Source organism: Zootermopsis nevadensis, unplaced genomic scaffold, assembly GCF_977971745.1.
Source record: "Zootermopsis nevadensis isolate Lab colony 2312 unplaced genomic scaffold, Znev_1.0 Znev_ptg000030l, whole genome shotgun sequence".
Classification (NCBI taxonomy): domain Eukaryota; kingdom Metazoa; phylum Arthropoda; class Insecta; order Blattodea; family Termopsidae; genus Zootermopsis; species Zootermopsis nevadensis.
The window spans coordinates 20063738-20091419 of NW_028259162.1; the positions used below are offsets into that span (position 1 = coordinate 20063738).

The 27682-nt window shown below is 36.7% G+C and overlaps 2 protein-coding genes across 9 annotated transcripts in view; one reads left to right on the top strand and one right to left on the bottom strand.

Moving 5' to 3' along the window:
• Positions 1 to 22070, bottom strand: part of Ocrl (Oculocerebrorenal syndrome of Lowe) — a 38931-nt gene extending 16861 nt beyond the window's left edge. The window contains exons 1-12 of one of the 4 annotated variants that reach the window (XM_087358904.1): positions 21815 to 22070; positions 21493 to 21582; positions 16346 to 16428; positions 13577 to 13756; positions 10352 to 10483; positions 9023 to 9201; positions 8771 to 8907; positions 7610 to 7780; positions 5676 to 5838; positions 4626 to 4804; positions 3005 to 3226; positions 701 to 836 (exon numbers count right to left, since the gene is read on the bottom strand). In XM_087358904.1, coding sequence (XP_087215030.1) covers positions 701 to 836; positions 3005 to 3226; positions 4626 to 4804; positions 5676 to 5838; positions 7610 to 7780; positions 8771 to 8907; positions 9023 to 9201; positions 10352 to 10483; positions 13577 to 13756; positions 16346 to 16428; positions 21493 to 21548 — 1638 coding nt within the window. In that variant the 5' untranslated portion in view covers positions 21549 to 21582; positions 21815 to 22070. The other 3 variants (XM_087358905.1, XM_087358903.1, XM_022076088.2) reach the window with 3 other exon arrangements.
• An 87-nt stretch (positions 22071 to 22157) lies between these two features.
• On the top strand, positions 22158 to 27624 carry LOC110835653 (deoxynucleoside kinase). 5 transcript variants are annotated; one of them, XM_022076098.2, is made up of 6 exons: positions 22183 to 22356; positions 22610 to 23308; positions 25291 to 25439; positions 26206 to 26384; positions 26599 to 26717; positions 27090 to 27624. In XM_022076098.2, exons 3-6 carry the CDS (start codon positions 25314 to 25316, stop codon positions 27374 to 27376), a joined length of 711 nt encoding a protein of 236 aa, XP_021931790.2. In that variant the 5' UTR covers positions 22183 to 22356; positions 22610 to 23308; positions 25291 to 25313; the 3' UTR covers positions 27377 to 27624. The 5 variants fall into 5 exon arrangements, with proteins under 5 accessions (XP_021931789.2, XP_021931790.2, XP_021931792.2 ...); XM_022076100.2 differs by having other exon boundaries at positions 23093 to 23308; XM_022076099.2 differs by lacking the exon at positions 22610 to 23308 and adding an exon at positions 24774 to 24870.
• Positions 27625 to 27682: the final 58 nt, after the last annotated feature.

Genomic DNA, 27682 nt, shown 5'->3' on the forward strand with positions numbered 1-27682 from the left:
AGCTACAAAAAACCATAGTTTTTAAGACATTCATGTAACAGCAATAATTCATAAAATTAACTTCAGCAGTTATAAATCCTTAGCCTTGTATTACAAGAGGATAATATGCCTACTTACAGTGTTTACTCTGTACATCCCAGCCAAACTCTCAAATAAGTAAACAAATAGTAGCAGTAGTAGTGTGTATACATATGCACCAGCTACCAAGGCTATTTGCACCAATCTACTAGTTCAGGCACCCATTTGCAGTATGATAAAAGGATCATATGGAAGAGTTATAAACCATGGTACACATCAACAGTCCATAAATGATCTAAAACAAGGAGCACTTAATTCCTTGGCCTTGGCCTTGCCTAAGGGAATGTACAAGTATTAAGATCAGCTTTCTGACACTTAAATCCCGTAGATGAGGGCAGTGAAAAGACAAAAAACACGAGGCTGATGAGTGAATATGACAGAAAGGAAAAACATCTCCCAGTCTGGTTGGAAGATCCCATGTTTCTAAATAAGCTTTCAAAATAAACAATGTAATTAATTCTCAATTTATTTTCTAGATTTTATGATTTTCCACTAACAGTGTTGAAAACTTCAAGGACATCTATCAATTTTTATAATGGATTCAACTCATCCAACCACCTATACACCAATCCATCCACCACCCATGCACCAAATTTACAAATTAACATCACATAATTCTTACCTGAGAATCAAAGAGAGAACTAACTGGTTTATGATCGCTAATACGAAGTTTAGGGTGGCTCCTGTATGCAACTTGTGTAATTCCATCTCCCTTCCACAGGACACGGTCACACCAAGCTGGTACACGATTCTTCTCGCTACACACAAACAAAGTCATTCACCTATAATCCCAGTAAATATATGTACATATAAAGATATAAATATTATTAATTAAATTAAACTCTGCTGAATGTGATCCCTGTTAACCTTTCAAAATCTGTTTGGTCACTAACATAACTGCAACTCAAGGCCCAAAACAAACACCCTCATCTATCCACATGTCCCTTCCACACCATATCATAACATTACACATCTGTAACACTGCAAATGCATGATGTCTGGTTTACCTTCAAATTTTTTTAAAGTACAGTGAAACCTCGATGCATCGTTTTCGGCGGGGGTGGGAAATAAAAACGATGAATGCGGGAAAACGATAGATGCGGGAAAGCATTAAAAATTTAAAAAAAAAACAATGTTTCTCTTTCAAAGTTACTTCTTTTTACCAAAAAAGTCTTTAATGGACAACTGGTTTGTCGAAACTTTACGTTTTAGACCAAACAGAGCACTTTCCACGTTCAAAATGTTTTCCTCGTCACCTTCACTAATATTAAGCGCATAAAAGAACGACTTCACTTTCGCCAATGCAGCGTGTGCTTCGGCAAAACTCGGCAAAGCTTCAGGCTCGCATTCGTCGTCTTCGTCTTTCTCACCACTCCAACCCCCTTGCGGACAATAACAGGAAGAATGGAAATACTATTACTGCCGAACTCAACGAAACGTAGCTGTAGAAGACCCTGAACCGCTGGAAACGAGATAAACCAGAAGAATGAAAAGTGCCGCCAGCCTTTCCTTTGTACTTGTAATAAAAGCATTTGTGAAGAAATTCACACTGCACATGCCATCTGGCATCGCTGGAACGAAATATGAGTGCACCCTAATTAAAATCGTAAAATTTCTGACAATGAGCACCGCCATTCACTCCAACTATCACCCCTGCACCGCTGACCCTCATTCCAAAAGAATGTGCTGGTTGGGCGACATAACAGGTTACCACTACTGTGTATTCCAAAAACATTTTGCGTCTTTCGGTATTAATTTATCTCAAAACCCAGCATTTTAAATTCTCAGAAACGATCATTGCGGGAAAATTGTGGGCCGGGACTAAGATTTTTGAACGATCGATGCGATAAAACGATAGTTCGAGGAACGATAGAAGCGGGAAAATGTAACATTATTTTATATGGGATGTATTCGGGACTGAACAAAACGGACGATGCATCCGGGAAAACGATAGTTCCGGGAACGATGGATAGAGGTTTCACTGTATCTCCAAATATCTTGCTATGATGACAATAACTTGAATGTTTTGTTTCAAAAGAAGGAAACACTTCAATCCTATCAGCGAAATATGATACAGTGATAAAATACATTGATTTAATAGCAGCTTCAGCTTACATGAGATAAAAAGTAAGACATTTCACTACAGAGTTTGATGAAATATTACTGAGTAAGACTTGAGGTTCTCACAGCGGTGAGTATGAAGATATCCATCTTCTGGGTTATTGCGCTGTGTAGTCTGGTCGATGTTAACCAACGTTTCAGAGGTCATACTGCCTCCATCATCAGAGTTGAAGATTTCTGTCTTCTGGGTTGTTGCGCTGTGTAGTCTGGTCGATGTTAACATCGACCAGACTACACAGCGCAATAACCCAGAAGACGGATATCTTCAAATATTACTGACTTTTTATTTTGTAAAAGACATTCTGAGTGATGATGCTTTTTGTACAGGCTACAATGGAAATGCAAATTAAACAAACATACATCAGCCAGAGTAAAAAGCTCCCTTTCCCACATTTTCCATGGAACAGTGAGCATAATATCACATTCTGATTTTCACAGTGATAAATTAAAATTATAAAACAGATACAGATAGTAATACTAGATGTCTAAGTACAATTTGCTAAAACAAAGAGGCAGAAGAACCCAGAACAGTAAACGTGACACAGCAATGAATGGGCCAAACACATCACTAAATGCACACTTTGTAAAACTACTTCATGAATCAAATAGCAATAACTGTATACAAAGACTTCACTGTAGCAAACGTCAGAATATTCAGTTGCTCGACTTCATTATATGGAAATTCTTTACACAGAATTATAGCCTATATAAACGTGTCACGTTAACAGCAAACGTAGTGCAGAGAAAACAAAGAGGGACTTGAAATGAATGCAACACATCAGCTTAGAAACACAGATTAGAGTACCTGGAATCCCAGTTGTCTGATCCTGGGTCATATTTATATGTAGGACGGAAAGTGATATTCCCCTCCTGGTAGCCTGCATATACATTTTTTAAACTATGCTGCTGACAGAGTTGATCATACTCCAGCAGTGGCAGATAATTGCCTTGGTCGATGTAGTCTTTCACTAACCGAGGGTCCAAATCTGTTATGCGATAATTCAGATCTCCCAGCCAATACACCTGACTACAAAAACAAAAATTCAACATGTATATTTGTATAGTATTTAATATTCACAATATATTCTGAAGTATCTGGACTAATTAAGACAAGGCATAAACAATACAAACACCAAAAATTATTTTATTTTTAACTCATAACATCTGACATAAGAAGAACTCACTTTAGCATCATGAAAATATTCTACGAGCTGCGATCGGAAAGTTTCAAGACTGTGTCAATAGAGGGCGAACCGGATGTAGTACGAGCTTCTGCCGCTAGGAGTTGCGGCCTACATTCATAGTGAATCAGTGTGCCAGCCGGCATCATCAAATTAGCATTTGTTTCTTAGTTACGGGCGTTTTGGTAGTGCATTACACCGACCCTCCTGCGATTTCGGAATGGCGTGTGCATCAAATTTTGCCAAAGACTCGCCAAAACGGCTACGGAAACCTATGAAATGCTAAAGCAAGCATTTGGGGAGTCCGCAATGGGTCGTGCACAAACTTTTGTGTGGCATTCACGTTTTAAAAATGGCCGAACCTCTGTCGATGATGACGAGCGTTCTGGACGACCATCTTCGAGCACAACGCCCGAAAATGTTACGAAGATTCGGCAGGCCATTCACGAAGATCGACGTCGTACCATCAACGACTTGTGCGACATTGTTGGGATAGGCTATGGGACCTGTCAGCTGATTCTAAAGGAAGAACTCCACATGTGACGCATCCTGTCTGAGGACCAGAAGCAGAATCAACTTCTCGTTTGTCAGGAGCTCAAAGATCTTGCAAGAACCGACCCCAACTTCCTTTCTAAGCTCCGTGTGACTTCTTCCTCTTCCCAAAGATGAACATTCAGCTAAAGGGAAGGAGATTTGAGACGATAGAAGAGATTCAGGCAGAATCGCAGATGGTGCTTGACAGGCTGACAAAGAAAGATTTCCAGGGATGCTTCCAGGCTTGGCAGCGGCGCTGGGATCGTTGTGTTCACTCCCAGGGGAACTACTTCAAGGGTGATGGATGAATTTAATACCTGAGATAAGTGTACGGGTTTTTATACACGCAGTCTTGAAACTTTCCGATCGCACCTCGTACAATTGTAAACAGAACCACAGAAGAATATAGTACAGTCTAAAGCCCTTAACAAATCATGGAATATGAGACTTCCACAAGACAGAAAGGTAGAAACGTGTTGGTAAACATGAGCAAAAGATGAAAGCTCAGTTTACAAGTATCTATATTTACAGCAATGTTAATGTTTATAAACCTGCAATATTGAACAAGCACATTAAAAGGAAAAAAGTATATGGATAATCCATAAACTGAATTATTTACACATGGATAATCATGAATATACTAAATTTTATGTACTTCAAGCCCTTAGCAAATTTACTAAAAAATGAAACTCAGCATTCAAGGCAACTTACTCATGATCGTTGATGCCCTTGGGAGGCAAGAAGCGTGTGAAACTCATCCGTGAGCAGATGTCATGGTAGTCCTGGTTCCTGCGCTCGTACTCCTCCACATGTGCAGCAAGATGCGAGTTAACGAAACATAACGACGTACTGTGGAGCTCAAAGCGCACACCCACACCACCCTTGTTGCCCTGCAACAACCAATAATCACACAATCATAACCAACCAACAAACTCACTCCCCGATTACAGAGCAACTGGCAGGTATCAAACTGAAGATTTCTGTCTTCTGGGTTATTGCGCTGTGTAGTCTGGTCGATGTTAACCAACGTTTCAGAGGTCATACTGCCTCCGTCATCAGGGCGATTCATCGCCCTGATGACGGAGGCAGTATGACCTCTGAAACGTTGGTTAACATCGACCAGACTACACAGCGCAATAACCCAGAAGACAGAAATCTTCATATTCACCGCTGTGAGAACCTCAAGTCTTACAGGTATCAAACTGTTAAAGAAATTCTATTTCTGACTTAAGTTATATCACGATTTGTTATAATTCCTTAAAGTATATAATACTGGTCTTCTTAAAATGAAAGTATCAGAAAGTAGCTCTGTTTCCATTTCCAAGCATAGGAAACTATCCAGCAATTAAGATTAGGTTTTTCGAACAAATCCTTCAGATTAGGTTACCCTTGTCTAAAAATGATCAAAATGTTCCATTTTAATAAAATAATGGTGTTAGATGAAGCCCAATAAATTACAGCAAATTATTCACTGTTAAGAAACCCAAACACATTACACAGCTGCCTGCATAAATATCTGTGTTGGCAACAAAGACACAAAACCTGCAACACATGGAATTAGCTGAAACCTGGTCGCACAGATGACTCTTACATTAATGATTACCAAAAGAATGTAAAACAGATAGAATTCGATTTACACTTTCTTCAAACTGTGAAAGACCACCGTTACTAGATTTCTGAGGAAGAACACCTTGGTCCAGCTCATGAGACACCAGTGCTCCGCAAGAGCATAGTTTTGGGAACCACTGCTCTAGCACATACCATTTTGCCCATGATGCCAGTACCAACAGTCTCTGTGGCTACGGCTCTGACATAAGCCGCATGCTGCTCCTGCACAAACACAAGCAGCATCATGCCAACCAGTCTCACAAGAGCGACCTTGTGGTATCGCGCCTTTTTGTGTAGTCCATTTAATACTGCCTCCCTGCCACACACAGAGTCACAACACTAACTTCAGGTTTTATTTTATAGTTTACAATTTTCAAGTAATTGTTTGTTTAATTTCTACACATAATCTTCAAGAACTGTTTACCTCTTCGAGAGTGACATTGTATAAACTGTTGAGGGTATGAAGCACTGCCTGAGAACTTAAACACTTTGAAAATCATAAATTTCAACTCCTAGTTACCTGAGCAACTCAATGTAGTCTCTGTGGTACATTTTCTTTGTAAACTTTATTATACTAGATGGTGCAAAAATACTACACATTTTTAACAGTAAATATGAACAGATCTAAAGATATGAATTGAACTCGCTTAAGTTGTGTCAAACAAACTTAAGTATGTACACAGAAGGATTCATCTGGTACATCTGAATCATAAAACAGAAATATATTTTCCATTCCAATAGATATTTTATTGGAAACCAAATGATATATTTTATGGGGTTAATGTTATAAATAATCTCTGTTTACACTAATAAAAAGAATAACTTTCAGGGTCATTTGAACAGCTTTACCCTACAAGCGTACAGACTTGGTGTTCTTTTATAAAAATTCTGGCCACTACTGCTTATACTTATATGCCGATGTCACTGCACATGGTTACTGAAAACTTCCTTTTTGCTTGACTGCTCAATAAATTTCTGTAACATTCTTCTAGTGTAAACACCAAATGACAATGAGACCATTTATTCCACACACATAACTGGTAAAAATTTTAAAAAAATGCTCAGTAATGTGAGGGCAAATTTTGCAGTTTCTATTTAGCATTAGTAGTTCAATTCTATACCACCAGAATATAGCTGTAGTTATGAAAATGGCACAAGTCAACGACACACGACCTTCTCTTACAATCTGTCAGTCAGATATGAACAAGAAAATTTTCTTATAAGTCCACACTTAAAGAATGGTATTCCATAAAAAAAATGTCAAATTTGGAAAAATATTGGCATGTACCCCTTTCATTTCCATGCATTAAAATATTGGCAGATGTAACACTTAATGACATTTCAGGTTCACACATCAGCAAGACACAAAGGTGACAGCCTTCTGGGACATTACACAGTGTAGTCTCATAGCAGTTTACCAACATTTCTTAGGGGCTTACTGACTCAAAAGTTTATTATGAAAAATAACACAAACATCTCAATATAATTAGTCCAAAAGCTAACCCTGAAGGATTGTTGTGCCCTACATAGAAAATACAATTACAAACCATGGTTGCAAGACTTACAAAAAACAGAATTCTTCATTGTACTCTGAGGAGTTTACACTGCAGTCCCCATGCAATCTACACAAGGCTGAGCTTTAAAATGCAACAGATTGAACCAGACACACAACAAATTTACTTGTAGACACACTGTTTGGAATTAGTTTTCCTGATTGTGACGCAATGCAGTCTAGAAGGTAATGCCAACATTTCAAAGGAAAATACCACCCCCCATAGTCAGCACCTCCTACACTTAAAGATGGAGGCGACTCATCCCTATGTATGTTGGTAACCACCTGCAAGACTACTACATCACATCATAACCCAGATGACACAAGCTCTGATTTTCACCACCATGAAAACCTTAAATCTCAAACACTATATGTAACGGAAAATAAATATAAAAGGTTAAAAATGGTGGACTCTTTGACAGGATGTAACCAAGCTCTGGAGTAATAACAAACTTTACTATTCTAATGTTCTTCACACAAAACTGTATGAACTACAATGTCAATTTTGGTACCACTATGAAGGTTGGTAACTCACTGCCACTCCTCCTCACGGGGCGTGTCATTGAAAAGAAATGCCTCTTTGCTGAGGTCAAGCTCCTGGAATCCAATAGCATAAATGTCTGGAGGATCAGGATCTTGAGCAAGCCACTCCGATATTCCAACTGTGGGAGGCTGACCATTCACATTCCACGTCCCAACATACACCCTGCAAGGTTAAGTGGTACACAATTATTTCCTCTGGTATACCTTCTTCTTTGTCTCTTGTAGTATTCACAACCAAGGCTTTACAGACATAACTTAAATATATTAGCCATTTAACAGAATCGACATGCCTATGGTCTAATACAACACTTCATACAAATACTTTTATATCCACAAATTGTTTCCACTAACTTAAACACTGCAAGTGGGTAAATGTATTTCTAATTTCTGTATTCCTATTCACAGTTTTTTTTTTTTTTTGTACTTCATAACTGTCAACAAATTCAGTCTTCTTCCTTAAAATTCTTTCCTTTCAGTGTTTCATGAATTTCTTCTACACACCGTGGTTTTTGTCTTATCCACTGCATGTAACAAATTATGTTTGTTAAACTATGTTTCAGTTATTTATGTGAGATTTCAGGTTCTCATAGCAGTGAGTATGCCACTGCCCTGATGACGGATGCAAGAAGCACTCTAAAATGTCAGTTAACATCTACCAGATTACATGGCACAACAACCCAGAAGAAGCCATCTTCTTGGTCATCTATATTTCCCATCCTTCCTCTGTCATACCCATTCTAATTTTTCTGCCTCAATATTTGTCTGGCCCATTCATTCTCTATTTTACGTTGCCATGTTGAGACTAAAGCCTGTTACAGCTATTTCAGAGCTGATCCTTGTTTCAGAGAGCATGACAAATTCTCCAATTACTTCTATAGTTTTATAAAATCTATTAATGGGTAAATTTACAGTTATGAATAGTTCTTCATTCCTTTCAACATTGTGCCCCAATAATCAAATGATAAACATATACAAGTTAAATCTAAAGGACTGGTTATTAATTCACAATAACAGCAACTGTCTCCTACTCCAGCCCATACAGAAGGCACCGCTGCAGAAACACGATGTCAGAACACTTACCTCGACACTATATAGTATGAATTATGAAAAAGCTTCACTAAATAAACTATAAATAAATAAATAGAACATTTACCTTAATGCTTGTGTGTATGTGTAGTGCTGTTCCCTCATGGCCATCTGGTACTTGATAACAATCTCTCGCGCTGCAATGGGTGTAGCGCCCTTAGCAATACTCTGGCGAGGGACAGAAATCTCTGGGCTTCCTAACAACTGTGAACCCATATAAAAACAGTAGCGTATTACAATTATAAAACTGTCACTTCACAGTGTTCATAATGTCATACTGTGCAACCATTATTTTAATGAATGAATGAAAAGCACTTACAGTATCTGCAATAGATTCATCCTGTATTGTAAGCCCATCAACACCTCGCTCCATTGAGTCACCAGCTGCGTTATCCATTCCTGGGCAGCTGCTTCCACTGTTGTGTGTGGATCCCGCACCTGATGCGTATTTTTGTAGCCACTGAAACTCTGGTGGTGGTCTTCGTCTTTTTCTTAACACTGCAACACAAATATCGCACAGTTTCAGAAACCCAGCTGTAATGCCATGCTTCAGGAGACCTGAGACCAGTAACAAGGTGACCCACTTGATAGCTGTAGCATAAAAGAAGTCTTTCATTAGTGCTCTTTATTACATGACTTTATTGCTATGGAATGTGTACCCAAGCATGTACATTTTGAATAATTATCACTCATTACATAACCTGTATAATAACTGTGTTCAAAGACCATACACAATAATAATCATAGTGGTTTCCATCAAGGTGAAGATTTGTATTGTATTCTGGGTTATGATGCCATGTAGTCTTGTAGGTGGTTATCATTGTTTCTGAGGAACATACTGTCCCCATTTTCTGGTTCTCTAAAATGATGGTAACCGCTCACAAGATTGCGTGATAGCATAACAATAACCACCATCCTACCATGTATTAGGCCTAACTTAGCTACTGCAAGTATTTAAAACAGAAACCTTCATCCTTTTAGACATCTTAAGAATGTTCTGCTTCTGGGTTTGATGTTTTGTAATGTACGGGGATCCTAACACAGCTCATTCTTTCAACATGTACAAGGGGTACTAAAGACTCTCTGATAACTTCTATTATTCAAACGTTACCTCACATTTTTATGGTGTAGCTCGCTTAAATGAATGGAGCTCTGAAGAAAATACTCATGTCAAAATGACATTCCCATTACAGGTGGAATAAATTCTAATGAAAAGTCTTAAGTAAAAATTTGGAACATAGCAACCTTATGATTAGACTTGCCATTTATTGAGGTACCATACTTGGGACTTCATATTCTTTCAAGGTAATACATAAACAGAAAGAAACTGATCTTAACTATGACTAATTATGTATAGTCAGTGATTTCAATCAAAAGTAAACATTTAAAGAAAGTTTCTGTACTCTAATAAAGATTTACATGAATCACAGATTTTTACTTAAGGTGCTGCCAACTCATGACACAGATGCTCAAACAAATGTGACTTGACTTAATGACATTGGCAATGGCATTCTAAATGTGGACTTATCATTTCATTATTGAAAGATCCATAAAGGCAGTCTTACTTATAACATTATATTTTTCATATTTCCGAGAAACAGTTCAATATACTTCAAAACATGTAAAATATGTGTTTTCCTGTTATCACCTTCTGCACGGAAGATCTCTCCTACAAAGTTGTTGGTTTTCATACCAGGAACCATCTCAAACAACAGCTTGAGTTTGTGTGAGGATATGTTGACATACACAACAACCCCATCTTCATCTCTAATGTCTGACTCTGCAACAGCACATGTAATTTTAGTACAGCATATCAAGTCACTCAATCACTCACGCACACAAATTCCAAGCCGGCAAAAAGTGAGACAGCAACTAGCACCTGAATTTAGAAACATGAGACTTGTAAGTTGATTGATCAGCGACTGCTTTAAAATATTATTTCAACAATCTGTACAAGAAATGATTTTCAGAAAGAAGCCACAAAACTTTATTTAAACATTTTACTGCTACTAGATTTCCACCACAGGCCTACATCACACAAGTGCACATTTTTTGTATGATATATGAAGTCTGATTATTATATGAATCTTTCTTCTAAAAAAAGCAGGAAAAATTAGTTTTAATTAGTTTCGTGTCAGACTGTCAGAAAAGAATTGACAATACATTTTTCAGTAAATCTGAAAAAAATGGGAACATTAGAAAATTATGAAACAAAGGTAACAATGAGTAGACCACAGGTTTTGTGGGGGATATGATTTCAAAACAGACGGTATTAAAGATGACAAAAGATCCAGCAAATTCATGAACTCATCTAAATGTGAATAAGTAAAAAATATTAATCAGGTTTCATCTAGCAGCAGCAGATTTTACCATTAATTAACAGAGAAACTGTGACAATGACAAAAAACTGTCAACACTCAGGAACATTTCTTACATGAAGCCTTATAATATCATAGAGGAAGGATAATCCATAAAAGACTGAAAAAAACGACACTTTCCATTATTATAAAGTCAGAAAGGAAAATTACTGACAGGAATAAAATGTAATCACAAAAAAGGAAGAAATTTAGTACAGTGTGCAGGTAAAATGGAAAATGTAATTTTCCATCTTTTCAATAATTCACTGATATTGTCTACAATATTTAAATTAATATAAGCTTCCACTCTGATGTAACATATTTCACCTGGTCATAAGCCATAACATAGCAGAACGCACTTCTTCATCAAAAACTAGGACAGAGTAGGAAGGGAAACAAATGGAATCACGCAAATATACACAGGAAAATGAGGAAGTAATGACTTCATGATATATCTTCAACTCTTTAGCTGTGTATTCAAGTACAATGGTTTACAGTTACTCTTCAGCTGGACTTGTAATCCTGGGGTCTCGGGTTCGATTCCCGGTGGTGCCCGAATTTATAACTTGTGTTGGGCAAGGCCGTGGTCTAGGCAACACGGAGTTTTCCTCCGGGGGCTTCCCCGGTTTCTCCGTGGCATCCCAACAATTACTCCATACTCCATACACACAGAAGAAGGCAATGGCAAACCACTTCTGGATCATCTGCCAAGAACGTATATGAAAAGGTCCCAGTCCGAGAAAAGGAAGGAAGGATCCTGTTCATATGGACCTGTCCTCAGACAGAATACTAAATAATAACAGTAAACTCCCAATTATATGCAGCACTGTAAGACACTTCAAAACAACAGACAATCTAAAAAATAAAATAATAATTTGCTCTAGAGTTCTAGGTGCTGATCCAGAGTCTACATAACACCAGTCTGTCATAAAAATGTGTTCTCTTCCACATATTGAAGTAATCCTTCAATTGACCAAAGAGCAGTTGAAAAGCCAACTTGTTTTCAGGAATGAAACCTGTCTCTTCTTTTTCACTTTCATATGTTTGAACTCTCCAGCCATGTTGGTCAGTGCCTCATATCTAGGACTATATAAACTTCACACTACTGTTCACTATTCTCAATGCTGACATTCTCACAATCATCTGCATGTTTCAAGATGGCTGCAGAACTGTTACCAAGTGTCCATGTTCCTCACTGTCTGGAAATATTTTTTACCATGATATGGTAACTGACTGTTACATACTCTCAAAAGTAAATCACACCAAACAACCGTAAAAATCTCAGAAGTTTCAACAAAATCCCACTTTCACATTCATGCTAAACCTGGCTGCACACAGAGCAGGTTTATCACCCTCTTTGATGCAACTCATGAACCAATTGCAAAATGGAAGCATGGTGTGGAAAGAGAGAGATGTTTCAAGCGTGACAAACACATCCTTTAAGGTTATTAAACAGGGTAAAAAGGCGAGAGATACAGCACACAAACAGATGAGCTGGGCACTGCACTTTATATTAAGATGTACACTAGTTCATCTGAAAACTGGATATTCCACTCCACAATAACTGACAGACTGGTGTAGCATTTTTCACAAACAAATAAGTCATGCTATAAGCGCAAGAGATACCTGTGTGACTCAACTGTAAAGCTGGCTACACACGTACAGGTATACCTGTCAGGTATGCCTGAACAGACGCGCCTCTCAGGTATACCTCAACGTGTGTAGCCGGCTTTAGGCTTATTTTTTATAAAATGTGAAGAATATCATCCCCGATCTATTCCAGTTGTAAAGAGCAAATGTATTTAAAAGGGCAGGTTAATGTTGCTTTCTTATCTAGGTCATAGGGTGTAATATGTGATCACATAACAGTGCTATACAATTAAATACACCACATGCAAGGAATGAACAATACCCTCACTTTCAAGCCTGCAATATGTTCAAGCTGTAATATTTTGTATATGCATAAAGCATTCCTTTTAGAAAAGTGTACAAGTGTCCAGCATGTGGAATTTTTACATGACTAACCCTGCATTAGTTCAGAACTGCAAATACATATTGATTCTCTCCAGACACTACCACTTCCAAAATTATAATGTTCAAAATGACAGGTCTCACAATCAAGATTTTTTTACATATTCTACAAGATATTTAGTGAACCAGTTCAAACAGGCTAGTAAACATACTGTTTCTGGAAACGTGAAATCCAAGTCAATCCCAAACATATAACCTAGTCAATTAATAGACCAGTTCATATAACAATTTACAGTTACGATATCAAACAATGAACAAAATTAGCCCATACATAAAATTAAATTCTACAGACTGATATAACATTCCGAAAGAAAACTGTCATTCTCAACATCTGCTCAAGTTGTATGTGTCAAGTGTATGTAAAATAATGGGACAGAATTGGAGTTCGCTGTGTAAAGAACAATCAAAATATCTTCACTACTGCATCACATTGCACAAAGCATTTCTTACACAAAAACTAGGGCAAAAGGACTTCACATACTCACCAATCTCACATCCGAAATCTGCATCGACAGGAAGTACTCTTTCTATTGCCAGGTCAGAAATCAGCTGAGGAGGCATACGTGAGCTCATGAACACAAACACTGCATAGTTGTTGTCATGCTCAGCCAGTGCAAGAACACGTGATGAGCGCACCCACCCTTGCATAAGGTTTGCCTCATGCACATTGGCAATATTAAGGAATAATAAAATGTGTTTACAAAATGAATATATACATAACTTCATATTTACATCTGTCAAATGTTTGTTTATAAAAAGTGTAGTAGTAATCCAGCTGTTTCAGTCCCAAACTGCTAAGCAAATTACTGTAATGATTACACCACAGAATTAACTATTTCAGTATCATCCTCCAAAGAATCAACACAGGCAACAAAGGACACTGAATTCTTATTTGAATATGAATTACTCAGGAATTAAATATTTATACTTAGCTCCTCTGCTGTCATAGCTATTTATCTCTCCCTCCAGGGAGCAATTCTGCAATATTACAAAATGCAGATATGCCAGCTGCAGAAAACTCACAAAAATTACAACATAAATTAAGAAACTTATCATCATTCTACTCAATTCTAGAGCAACGAGAATTAAGAAAAGACTCATGTTCTGCAAGAGATGAATGGCCTCAATCAGACGGCCAAAGCCTGAACTATAGATTTCTCTGTACACACTTCAACCTTCAACTCTGTTAGTACTTAGACCGTTAGAATATTCTAAATGCAAGACCCTTATCACGATTCAGAGCCACAATATGCTGTTCATCCAAGATTTCAGTTATCACAGTCTAAACAAACTTTAAAGACACTTTTGTTACATAAAAGGAACAAAAAGCCTTCAATACCTGAGCTTCACATGCACCGAGTTTTGAGAAAAAAAATTTTTTGTTCCCCTTTTGTATTTTCCATTCTTTTCTTTGTATCAATAATAATGTAACTATATGACAGTTCATTAGCAAATAAAAGCTCATCATTTAAATATGTACATTATATCAAATTGTGTACCAAGTGGTACGTTCTGCATACAACAACAAAAATTATGTGTAGGATTTGAGGTTTTCATAGCAGTGAGTCTCAAGATGGTTATCTTCTGGGTTGTTGCGCAGTGTAGTCTGGTATAAGTTTACTGAAGTTTCAGAGGTCCTTGCTGTATCAGGGGCTGATGATGGAGGCAGCCAAGGGCCTCTGAAACGTCAGTAAACTTCTACCGGACTACACGGTGCAACTCAGAAGACAGCAATCTTAAAAAAAAGTACATGTTACAACTATTTCACTGCCATTTATAGCTCTGAAAATGGAGTGACCAATATAGTTAAAAACGGTTTATTTCTTACGTATTATAAAAAAATTTTAAAATTTGTTGTTGTGTAGATTTAGATTGTTTTCAATTATTTGTGCATACTCTTCAGCACTTTACAACTCAGTGTTTATAAAATTCATTGTTTGGTTTGCCCAACACCATGAAACAATGGACTGCAATTGGTCAGCTACCATATTTTGATATTAACAGCAATATGTTTCATAAAATGCTACGGCAGAAAACAAACATTGAGAATTTTCATTTTCAGTATGACACATTAACCTCACAAAACGATGACAGGAACAGAAGAATAAACCGAGCAGTTAGAAAACAAAGCTCATGATTGCATTGTCTTTATTTCGTGTACACATAAGCAAGCATCAATCTCTCTTATGCCATGATAATGGAGGCAGTGACATTTCTCTAAAATACCGGTGCACAGCCAAAATACTACATGGTATAACAACCCATAAAATCGCTGATTTTCACTTTCACATTGTCATGGAAACCTCAAATCTTAGTCTGACCCTCTCTTGAACAGACAGCCTACGATGAGAGACAGGTATGGAGATTTATTCCTACATTCTTCACAACAGAATGCAGCTTTGTCATCTAACAACATCTCCACATATCATTACATTACTGTGTCATCCCACTTCTGAAAGTATTCCAACAGCTTCTCAATGTGTTGCAGAGCTTCACTGTGTACCATTTTTACATTCATCACAAGCTCCTTATTGCCGCAACTACTAACAGCAAGATCCTGCTCCTCAAATTCATCTTTTGTGATGGTATCCATCAACTACGATACTGTAACTGAAGTTGCGGGACCATCAATTCTACGATCATCCACCGCCCTGTCCTCATTTTCTTCCACCAAGACTCCTCACATTCAACTTCAACAACACTTTCATTTACTGATTCATACAGCAGAACTGGTTTCACATTCATATACAAGTAAACAATTTCAAACAGTATCCTTTCAGACTAAAGTATTGGAAATGTTTGCACGCCTACACTGCCTTTTTTTCAGATTATGTAGAATGCACACTTTGTACTGATGTTTCAATATTCCTGCAACCATGTACCACAGTTTTGGCCCTGAAGGAAAATCTTATGAGCATTATGTGGAAGAGTAATACAGTGACTGTGTAGAATTATAAGACTGTCCATTAGCACTAACTTACTGTAAAAGCACTCATAACATAATTTCTCACTCATTCATGCAAACTCATGGCTGTTGTAATCAACACGAAAATACTTCAGCTTTGTTCCTTTATTGATACTATCTCCTTTTCCATACCAACATAAACAAGTGGCAATTTTGATGCCAAGGCAAGCTCAAAAACCACTTGAACTTTGTTATTATCTCAAGTTTCTTTCCTGCCTCCTCCTGTACTATTCTGTCGTTCCACGGTCATTTTGACTAAGCTGTTAATAAAACAATGTTTAAAAGGATTCTGTAACGGCATTCTCGCCAGAACTCAGCTTGGCCTGCACAATAGCCAGCTGATCCTTGATGCCAGCTAACTCTTCCTCCTGTCTGTAATACAAATAACATACTACACACACGGACATAGTCCTGGTGCCACGCAATCACAAACAAATTATGGAGTCAACTGGCACAGCAGTAATGCATATGACTCCTGTTAAATTAATAAAATCACCAGTAATGATTGTTATTTAATTGCAAGCAAGCAAGTTAGCCCATGTGGTAATGCATCAAGCTCGTATTGAGGTGCCTGGTTTATACATAACAGGACAATGACAAATATATGTCATGCCCTGTGGTACTGATAGAAACTTACTCAAATTTAATCCATAAATTCATTCTACCTACACTATCCATTACAACCTCAACTAACAGGACTGATGGGTAATGTGTGCATATTCCAGAGCTACAGATTTTCATAATTTTTCTTAGTCCATCCAGACAAATGCCAGAATATAATTCTGAGGTAGGTCATAACACTTCCTCTTCAATTACTGAACATTGACCAAATGTGATTCTCTTGTCATAATTCAAATTAAATAACTTATACAGTTGACATGGCATCTTTAAATAACCTATATTCCACTCAACTGCCATGCAAAAAATGTTGCTGTATTTACAATTTCATGAACTATGTTACACCTCAATGTGCAATCTTCCATCCAAACAGAGAAATGGGACATTAAATACTAATAACAATAGTATTTGTATTCACTAAAACAGAACAACAATTTAGAATCAGTGGGGCACATATCTGGCCTTTTACTGTGCCCAAAAGACAGAGATGGTATTTATATACAAGGTGAATGTACATTTTTAGTGGACAACAATCTCAAAATTGTTACAGCATTGCAACAAAGAACATAAAAACACATGCTGCACAACAATGTGAAACTACACTAAACCAACCTTCTCCTGCAACATGCATTTTAAACTACATCAGCACAATACAAATCTGTCTCAACCTTTAACAGTCATGTGTCATGACATACCCAGACAAGGTGTGCCACAGTAGCACCATCAGACTACTGAACCCCAGAGTCAAGAGTCCAGATGGCAGCCTCATAGCACCATATTTTAAATTCCCCATTCTTGTACAATACAGGTTCAACACAAAAATGATGGCAAAAAATTTACACTTTGTTCCAATTCACTCACTCTGCCTGACAGCATTAACATTAACCAAAACTAAGTTTGACAGAATTTTTAACATTTACAAAAGCTGGCAAATCAGTAAAACTATACTACAGGAGTGCCACGTGTAATTTTATATTAGATGCACAATTAGTATGTGAAGCAGAAGAAATATGGAAGATACTTTGTCCACATGAGAAAAGATAGTACAGGAAGTGAAACAGATTCCTATCTAAATTTAAAAAAGGAAATCTGGATATTAAAATAAATACTGCAAATATTTTACTATAGAACTTGAATATCTAAAATCTGTGGTAGATGTCAAGTGTTGATAGTTTTGAAGCTTGCGGACGCTCTCATCCACCCTTCTCCAGAAAGAAAGTTTAGTATTGCTAGGGAAAGTCGGGCTGCATGATTAAACTTGCATTGAATCTTATGAGTGAACAACTTTGTTTGTGAAGTTCCATACAAGTAACTCAATTGCAATAATTTTTACAACGATGCGAGTGAAAAGTGATGGCCAGTAGAACACAGAAAGTGGATAAATAAAAATGCTAAATCCTATGCCATATTTCCAAACCAGATATTTAACAGAGAAAACTTCAAACCACATAAATAAAAGTTTTAAATGTTATTTTGATTAATGTAAACCAGAAGAATTTCTTTGTTATGTGTGTTAAAGTAAGCAGGCAAGCATCTTCTGAAAATTAACTACAGAATGGAATTATAAAATCACTCCATCTCTTACCTGTATCCAACTAATAAATCAACTGAGGTTCTGCCAAATTAAACACTCTGTGATAAACATTGCAATTTGAATACAAGTACATCAGACTCTAAAAATATTTTTATCATAACATACTACAAACAACGAAACAGAAATCTCTAATGATCAAAGTACTCATCTACAGACCTGTACAAATCCCACTGCAGTATTTATATGTACATTCACATTCACGTAAGCAACACTTAATTGTATAGAGACTTAAGGTAAGTGCACTATGTACAACTTAGATCAGGACAACTGCACAAAACCTGAATGTGTTCTCAACTGTTTGCATGGGTAATCACACTCACCCATGTGTAAACATCATAAAAAAGATGACAGGAAATATAACGCAAGCACACAGAGCTCAACGCATCCAGAATTCATCACTGCACAGTCCTTAATTCTAAGCACAGACCAAGTGTGCTACAGAGTCTTTCTGTAAGCTATGGAACACAATTCAGTTACACAGGATACAAATTTTTCATGGCAATAAAATGTGGATTGCAGTCTCCTGGATTGTCCTCTATGCATTTACCAACATTTTGTAAGGACACATCACCTCCATCTTCTACCCTGACACTGGAAGCAACCTACAAGACTGCAAGGCATCAAAAGCCAGAAGACCAGTTTCTATATTGATATTAAATTTTGTATTAGAGGCTACAGTATAGTTGTCAGATATTTGTTTTGTTACACATCATTCCCCCCACTATAAATCAAGCAAACCCATAATGTAAACTTCAACACTTTTACCAAAAATGTACACCATGCAAAACTTGGTATAAATCTCATTAAGATATACAATTTTTACATCAAACTTTTTATATCATAAAAAAGCAAAAAAGTAAAGCTAGCCTGCTATACACATTGTAGGTGCTTGGGGGGAGAGAAGGTGTAGCTCCTACTCATTCTTAACCTCAGCACTAGGTAGGTGAGAGTGGTCAGCATTGTGCCCTGGCTGTGCTTTATCCCTGGGAAAGGACCCTGGTACCCATTGGACAGGATGCTGGGTGGAACTCAGAGCCTGTCTGAATGCAGAGGCTAAGGAAAAGTCCTCTGCCCCTGTTGGGGATCAAAACAATGGTCACCCAGTCCATAGTCAGTAACTACACTGGCTGAGCTACCCCGGCACCTAACTATATAATGAATATTTAAACTACACGTAAATAATATGTCTGTAGTGGAGAATTTTTTGTATAGAACAGAATAGAATATAATTTACTTACAATCCACAGATCCTTCATAGGCCCAACCCACAGGACAAATACAATACTTGTTTCTAATACAATTATAAATTACACAGATATGAAGTAATTTACATTCAGCTACAGTGTTACCACAAAAATATTACACAAGAAAGCATAACCACTGTTCCTTACATGTATTTATAACAGCTGAGAATTTTGGTTGTGGTAGATTCTTCTATGGAGTAGGGGTGAGATAGAAGATACCTTTTAGTGCTGCCTTAAACTTCTTTATATCATAATTCAGACTTTTTATAGCGGAGGGAAGATTATTGAATAGCTTAATTCCAGTACAGTAACCTGCATTTTGATACGTAGTGAATTTAGTGTTTGGCAAGTGGTTATATCTTTATCTTGTACTTATATTGTGGATGTCTGAGTTTGTTTGAAAATTTTCTATGCTGTGTATTACAAATGATAATAATGAGACCAAGAATATGCTGGTTAGTGGAAGAATACAACATTTTATAAACAATTCCCCACATGAGGCTCTCCTTTTAGTGCCTGCCATTATTCTAATGATTCTCTTTTCTAATTTAAAATACTTTTCTGCTGTCTGTTGAGTTTCCCCAGAAAATAATTCCTTACAAAATATTCAAATGGAAGTAAGCTAAGTAGACTAATCTTAAAGTTTCTCTTTCCATGAATGATACTGAAGTCTTCATAGCAAATTAAGCTGAACTTAGTTTAGGGATAATGTATTGAATATATTTTTCTAATTAAAGTTATTGTCAATTTGTAGGCCAAGAAATTCAGATGTTTCTACTTCTTCATTTGTTTCATCTTCTTATCTTCATAGTCTGTACCTAGATTAACACAATTTTTCTTGGTAGTAAAACATTTCATGAAATTTGTTTGTCAAAATTTAATACAAGTTTATTGGCTTTAACCCATTTGTTCAAGCTAGCAAAGACATCATTCTTGCACGTATGGAAGCAGTCAATTTCTGGATGTAAAATAGTGTTAGTATCATCTGCAAAAAGTATGGATTTAGACTGAGAGATTATGGTTCTCAGTTAATCATTATATGAGGAGCAAGTACTAATCCTTGAGGAACTCCATGTTTTTGTATTGTCCCAATTTGAACAGCTGCTATTATTTGAATCTGGTGAGTTTATTCCTGCTTGCTTCAAAGATTTTTAAGCCTTGGACTCCAACATTTTGTTCTGAACAGAAGGTTTTAACTTTTCCAAATGATCGTATCCTAAGGGAGTCCTGATATCACAAATTCTGCTACATACGCCATATCCAATTTAAACATTGAAGTGGTCTCTACAAAATTAAGCCCTTTCTTTAGAACAGAACAGAACATGCATGCCCTGCCCATCTTATCCCACTTAATCTGATGACCCTAAAATGCTTTGTTAAGAGTAAGACTATTATAATCAAGATATTTAATTTAAAACCACACAAAAATCTGTCTTATGAAGAGGCAAAAATATAATAGGTAAATGCACTCATACAAAAATAAAAGAAATTAGACCTACATTAATCTTACTGTTATAATTACTGTAACTGAGGGAAAAAAAGAGAAATATAGTGGTTAAGCTGGAGAAACAGTTAAGACAGCACAAATTAAGAGGTAGTCCACTAAATACCTTCTACAGACAAACCCAAGAAAACATGTTTTTTTCCTTAGAACAGAATGACTCATACAGCTGAAAAAACACAGTGAACCTCATGTTTGGTGCAGAAACATAATGACACAAGATAAGTCTCAAAACGTGGAAAGAAAAAGCTATCCCTTCACCTTGGTAAAACTCAACCATTCTTAACTTCGTTATTAGGAGGTGCATGTTTAGCTTCATGCTCCAATCAATTTCATAGTTAAGAAGGCAGTCCCCAGAGCCCACTCAACACATGGTTGAATGTATCCCAAAGCCTTATGCCCATGATGGAATAATTAAAAATTCCATGTCTGGAATCAAGCCCTTGCCACCCAGTCAGAAATAGTTGTGGCAACCTTACCCTTCATTAAAGACGTCCTTAGCTCTAAACATCATAGAATATTTCTGCTTCCTCATTGTGTTGATGAATACTTGAACCCCTAACTTCAATCTGCCAACATAACATACATAAATACATGTCATTGAAAGTACTATCACAGTTGCGGCCAAACCCTTCAATCAATTCCTTATCGACCTACCTTTCTGAAGTGCTACTACGTAATATGCTGACAATAGCACAAATGATATTATGTATCTGACACAAATCACGATTAACAGAACCTTCCTTAACGACAATATCCTGAAAACACACACTGTATTTGATACGTACACACAACACTCACCTGTACCTGCCAAAGATCACAGTTTCACTCCGTGCAGAGTAGAGTAGAGTAGAGTTTATTTACATTCCATAGATCCTTCTTAGGACTCAACCAAAGGATGTAGAACATGTCATTCCATACACTATACATACACTTCATCAGCATCGATTATTACTAATTAAATCACAAATAATAAAACTTTTACACCATACACCAAATTTAATTCGAAGTCAGCTGAACCAAACATGCCTATACTGCCTATGTTCTCCTGTAAATTGATTGTTCTATGTATCATTATAGATGGCTCTTGCGTAATCTCACTGTTACATTCTCGATTAGACCACCAATTGTATAAACTGTGAAATCGAATGAAGACTGTTATCTTCGTACCACCGTAAAAACCTCAGTTCCTTATTAGGGTCTCTATGGTCTATAATCTGTGATGTTGCAATGTTCGACAAATTTTGAAATTGACAAAGGAGTCATTACACGTAAATTGTTAATGTTTCAGGCGTGTTCCAGATTGTCTAAGATTGTATTACAGACACCTTGGTACGAATTTGGTGAGCTTCATACATATTATGTGTTGTGATTCGTTCTGTTAAATGCGAGCAGACTTTTATCCTAATACAGTGGATTCTGGTTAATTTGGACACAGCGGGACTAGAACACTTTGGCCCAATTAAGCGGCTGCCCCAGTTATGCGAAGTTCCACGTAAAGAGTTAAAAAAGATTTGTTCCAAATAAACTGCTGCCCCAATTAACCGATGGCCCAATTAACCGGAATATACTGTATTTGTGTATGTATACTGACAGGACCAGGTTACTTGTGAGATCCTAGCGCGGATTGAAGAACAAAGTGATCCGTACTATGTGCTCATCTCCACGCTTTTCTTAGCTTTCAAAAACATTGTCATTCTTATCTGTGGTCCATAATTTGTATATTTGTAATAATGGTTGACACTTGTTGCAATTGGCAGAATCCATGTCAATGTTATAGTAGTTTTTGAGATTGCCTGAGGTTATGTTTGAGACGCCTTAGTATGAATTTGCTGAGCTTCATGCATGATGGGACCAGCTTACTTGCAAGTTTTCCTAGTGCAGAGAGAAGGACAATGTGAAAACTGCACACACATCTCCACACTTCTATCTTTCAAAAACATTGCCTTGAGGATGGAGGCAGCAAGCACCTCTGAAACATAGGTATAAACGTCTACCAGACTACACTTTGCAACAACCTAGAAGACAGCATCTACAACTTGCTGCTGTAAGAAAACTGCATTTTCTGTTGAATAATAGAGCAAGGCGAATCGTCAAGAAGACCTGATAAAGTGATCTACATCAAGGAAGCAGATTATTAGAAGGGGATTTGAGTTTTAAAATGCTGAAACACAAAATAAGTGTTCACATGTTCCTATATAGAAAGGAACAGGTGTGAACCAAGCCATCATTATGGGGTTTGGAAAATGAGTAAAGAAAGGCCACATGGCCCATAAAGAACATTGGCAAGAAAAGGTAAGATTGTTGTTTAATTTTTGCTGTTGCTAACATGTGATTTTTCATTGCAGAAGTGTGGGTGACAATTCAGATTTACCTTTATTATGTGAATATCTAAATTTTTGTTCTCAGTATTATTTACATTACCATTAGAAGAAGAAACATTTTATTGCAGGAATAGTAAACTGGAAATGTTGTAACTGATGACTTCAGTAGGAGTTATACGAAATGTTATACAAGAGTTTCTGTTAGAAAAAGTCTTAATGACAGTGTGTAAACAAATGCCAGTTCTACATGAGAAAATCAATTGGAGGTGGAATAAACTGAAAGAGACTCCTAAAAGAAATGGGCTTTGCCTGGAAGACATCTGAAAATAACTGACTTGTCCTCAAAGAGCATGCTGACATTGGACTACAGAGAAACTTGTGATATCCAAATGAGAAAATTATGTTTATGGAACTGGTTGAAGCCCATAGACCAAAAGATAAAATTTTCAGGGTGGACTAGTTGAAACAGCTTGGTAATGAGGTTTCTCATTTACCATGAATTGAATATACTCAAATTGGTATGGGAAACATTGTATGTAAGACCACTATGGCCAGTGCGTTTTCTTTGCAGGCTATGCGGTTACAGACAAAACAATCCTGTTTCACAGCAAGACTGGGAAGGGTAATGTAGCCATGTTGCAAAACTAGAGGAACAGTATTGGGAGAATGACTGCAGCATTAAGCAAATTGTTAACATAATTATTATTAATGCAAGTTATGATAGGAACAGAAGAAACATTTTGTATTTCAGAGAGGACAATGGAATGTCTGTCAAGAGTGATAGATTGTGCCTAGCCAAGCCATTGCATATTCCAGTAATATAAATGTTTGGACATGATCGGTAATTTTACATGTGACAAGTATGCCATGTTTTATATTACTTTTACCATACTAATGCTTTTCAAATACAAAAAGATAAAACTGTATTCTCATTGTTAATATATGTTAAGTGTATGTTGCAGACTTCCCTAGTATAATATATGAATTTGTCAATTGTGTACATAATCTTCTATTATAAAAATTTGTGATTTCGTCGTCGTCAATAAATTACGTCATCAATCAACAATGTCAACAGATATTTGTTTATACTCGGCATTGTTGTGTTCCACAACAATGCCGAGTAAACAAATAACGCTTCACTACCAAGCCAGTTGCATGATCACAGCTCCAGAAGCAGCACGTCGCATCTTCTCTACTATAAAAATTTGTGATTTCGTCGTCGTCAATAAATTACGTCATCAACAATGTCAACTATAAACAAACTCGGCATTGTTGTGGGGTTGGTTGCTTTTTAAAAACTTGATCAGCCCCTCCAAGGAGCTCCGAAAGGAGCGTTCTCCCCTAGTATTTATAAAAGGAAAAGAATCTTCAGTCATATTGGTATCCTTGCAATGGTTCCACAGTAAATATATTTACTGCCAAATATTCACCCATAGGTTTTCTGACCCCAATCCATGTTGCCTGGCCATTCCATGCATCAGCCAGGTCATGCCGAGTGCACCTATCTACAGTACTAGGGAACTCAGCTAACAAGTACTCTGGTCCAAGCAATACATCTTAATTGTTGATATGCACATCATCTTAATTCTTTTCTCAAATAAAATTGTGTTTGCTTAGAAGTAAATAAGTTTGTGGTTACTTGTTAGGGAGGAGGAACATGGGAAGGACCTCAAGAAAATAAAATAAATTTCTTACATAATTTGGGAAGTGTCTTTCTGTAAATTGTAGTACCATAAATTAAAATTGTTAAGAAAATCAGAGAACCTTTTAAAAGTGTTAACAATTTCAGCTAAGATTGTAGTTTATACCACATGATTTAGGATTTATTTTATAATTTAAGGGGGAAACTAGGTTCATTTGTGTTTAATCAGAAAATATATGCTAGGTATAGTGTTCTCAAACATTATGGAATGTTCAGCTATTTATGTATTCCATTAATTCTGTCTCAACAAGTTACATCAGTACACACCAACTTCATGGAGTCACAAGTTCTGCAAGATACAGTCAAGCCTTTCCGAGTATCAATAGAAGGAAACATTGGTGCAGGGAAGAGCGAAATGATCAAACATTTCTCAGGCTTTACTGATGTAGATGCTCACATGGTAAGTTTATACACAAAGTATCAGAAACACTAAGTTTTCTTTCCTTTGGTCTTCCAGTGGCTAAGTTGTAGAAAGTCTAGAGTTTGTTTTATCTAATAAGCAGTTCAAGAGAGTATTTTTCAGGTTAGGAATTTGGTATATCTGTTCTACAGCAACTATGATGGTTGTACTTAACTTAACCTAAAGTTTGGCAATGAATTAATATAAAGTCAATGAAGCATGCAAAATCATACGTAACATATTTCTAAATTTGTGTACTACTCACAAATACTCAGGAGCAACATTGAATACCAGCTTATTTTCAGTAGTTCCATATGTATATATTTATTTCTCACTTGTTCTTTTTAATTAAAGCATTTAGTTTTGGTTCTCTTCACTACAGTGAAAGAATTAAAAGGAAAGATGGAGTGTCATTCTCAGTGAATGAGAATGAAAAATGACATATTGGTACCTTTATACTTAATGTATGAGTAAGCAGAGGTTAGTGTTGCAACAACGGTCTTGGATATTATTGTTTCATCTGTTATTCCCTTAATAGCCCATGATGTGGTGTAAAGAATGCCTTTGGAATTTTAGTGCATTATGAAGAGCACACATTTCTAGTCTTGTGAAAAGAGCAGTGTATGCACAATAAAGATGTTAGTACATTAAACAGGAATGTCATACAGTATGAGGTGTTTCTGAAAGTGGTATTCCATTATAGAAGTAATTTTCAAAGCGGTTTTACTAAGATATGCTGAAGGGCAGTTTGTCCTTTCTCTTGCAGGAACCAGTTTCTGAGTGGTGCAATGTGCAAGGACACAATCTGCTGGAACTCCTGTACAAGAACCTCAACAGACATAACTTCATGTTCCAGAATTATGTCCAGCTGACTCGACTCAAGACACAGATGCATCAGACAAACAAAAGAGTCCACATGTTTGAGCGATCTCTCCAAAGTAACAGGTGATGGAAACATGCATATGCTCTTATTTTAGGGCACATTAACATATTGACATTGACCTTAATTTACCAGAAAATGTTTGGCCAGATTTAATTTTTTCCCAAAACATTTTGTGATTCTTCAAGTATATTTTTTGGATAATTTCATATGTATTAAGTTTAATTTCATATTGATATTTCTGTCCTTTATGTTCATTGTTCATATATGGTAACACAGATTCTGCTTTGTGGAGATGGCTCACAATTGCGGTCAGCTATTAGGTGCAGAGTATGTTGTCCTCTGCAAGTGGTATGAATGGATGCAACAGAATTTTGACATCCAGCTTGACTTAATAGGTAAGTAATGTGATGAGTTTGTAGCCACACACATTTCATACCTTAGAATTTGTCTCTAAACACAGAAGAGCAAACTGTGCATTATGCACAAAACAGCTCTGCAAGGATACAGAGTGCTGTAATATTACTTATTTTAAATAGGTGGCACTAATTTTTGTAATCACACATATACAGTCCACAACTGTAATCTTGAGACTTGTGGGGTGGAGGAAAGATAGCATCTGCCTTTAACGCTACTGACTTCCTGCATTCCTTCAAAGTATCAAGATTACAGTCGTGGACTATAAGACCTAATGTTTATGTTCTGTGGGAAAGGTTAAACATAATATTTCCAGCTGAGGAATTCTGAAGTATATATGTATTTTGTAACAGTGTATCTTCGCGGTAGTCCAGAATTATGTTATGAAAGGGTCCAGAGGCGCAAACGCCCAGAAGAAAGTTCTGTATCTCTTGGCTATATGCAGAAACTGCATGAAAGTTACGAGCATTGGCTACTCCAAACTAAACCTACTGCACCTGTATTGGTGATTGACGTAAACAAGGAAATGGATCGAGTGAAGCAAGATTATATCAGATACCAGAGCTACATCCTGGGACACACAAAGTTGAATTCTGATACTGTCAAATGGGGGCCATTTGAGGAAAGTATAATAGTGTGACTAGTGATTTTGAAACTTTTCTGACTAAGAATTTTTTTACAAGTAATACTCATGATATTCACAAAAATAAATACAGCAAATATAATAAGAGAGATTTTTGTTTGAAAACTTAAATAGTGTTTCTACTGTAACAATCATATATATAAATAGAAAACTTGGAAAATGCTTTGGGTGTTGCTGTTCTGTTTCTTACAAGATGAGAACCAAACTCTCATCAAAAGGCTCAAAATAAATTTATACAAGGGTCATATTTATTATTAAACCATGGCTAGCATTTTTCCTCTGCACCAAACAAACAATGCTTAT

Excerpts from the sequence above, each read along its gene's own strand:
- LOC110835653 (XM_022076097.2), top strand. The coding sequence starts at position 22,236 with ATGTTGCAATGTTCGACAAATTTTGAAATTGACAAAGGAGTCATTACA. Across the intron at positions 22,357-25,290 it reads GACACCTTGGTACGAATTTG|TTACATCAGTACACACCAAC; the intron begins GTGAGCTTCATA and ends TGTCTCAACAAG. Across the intron at positions 26,718-27,089 it reads CATCCAGCTTGACTTAATAG|TGTATCTTCGCGGTAGTCCA; the intron begins GTAAGTAATGTG and ends ATTTTGTAACAG.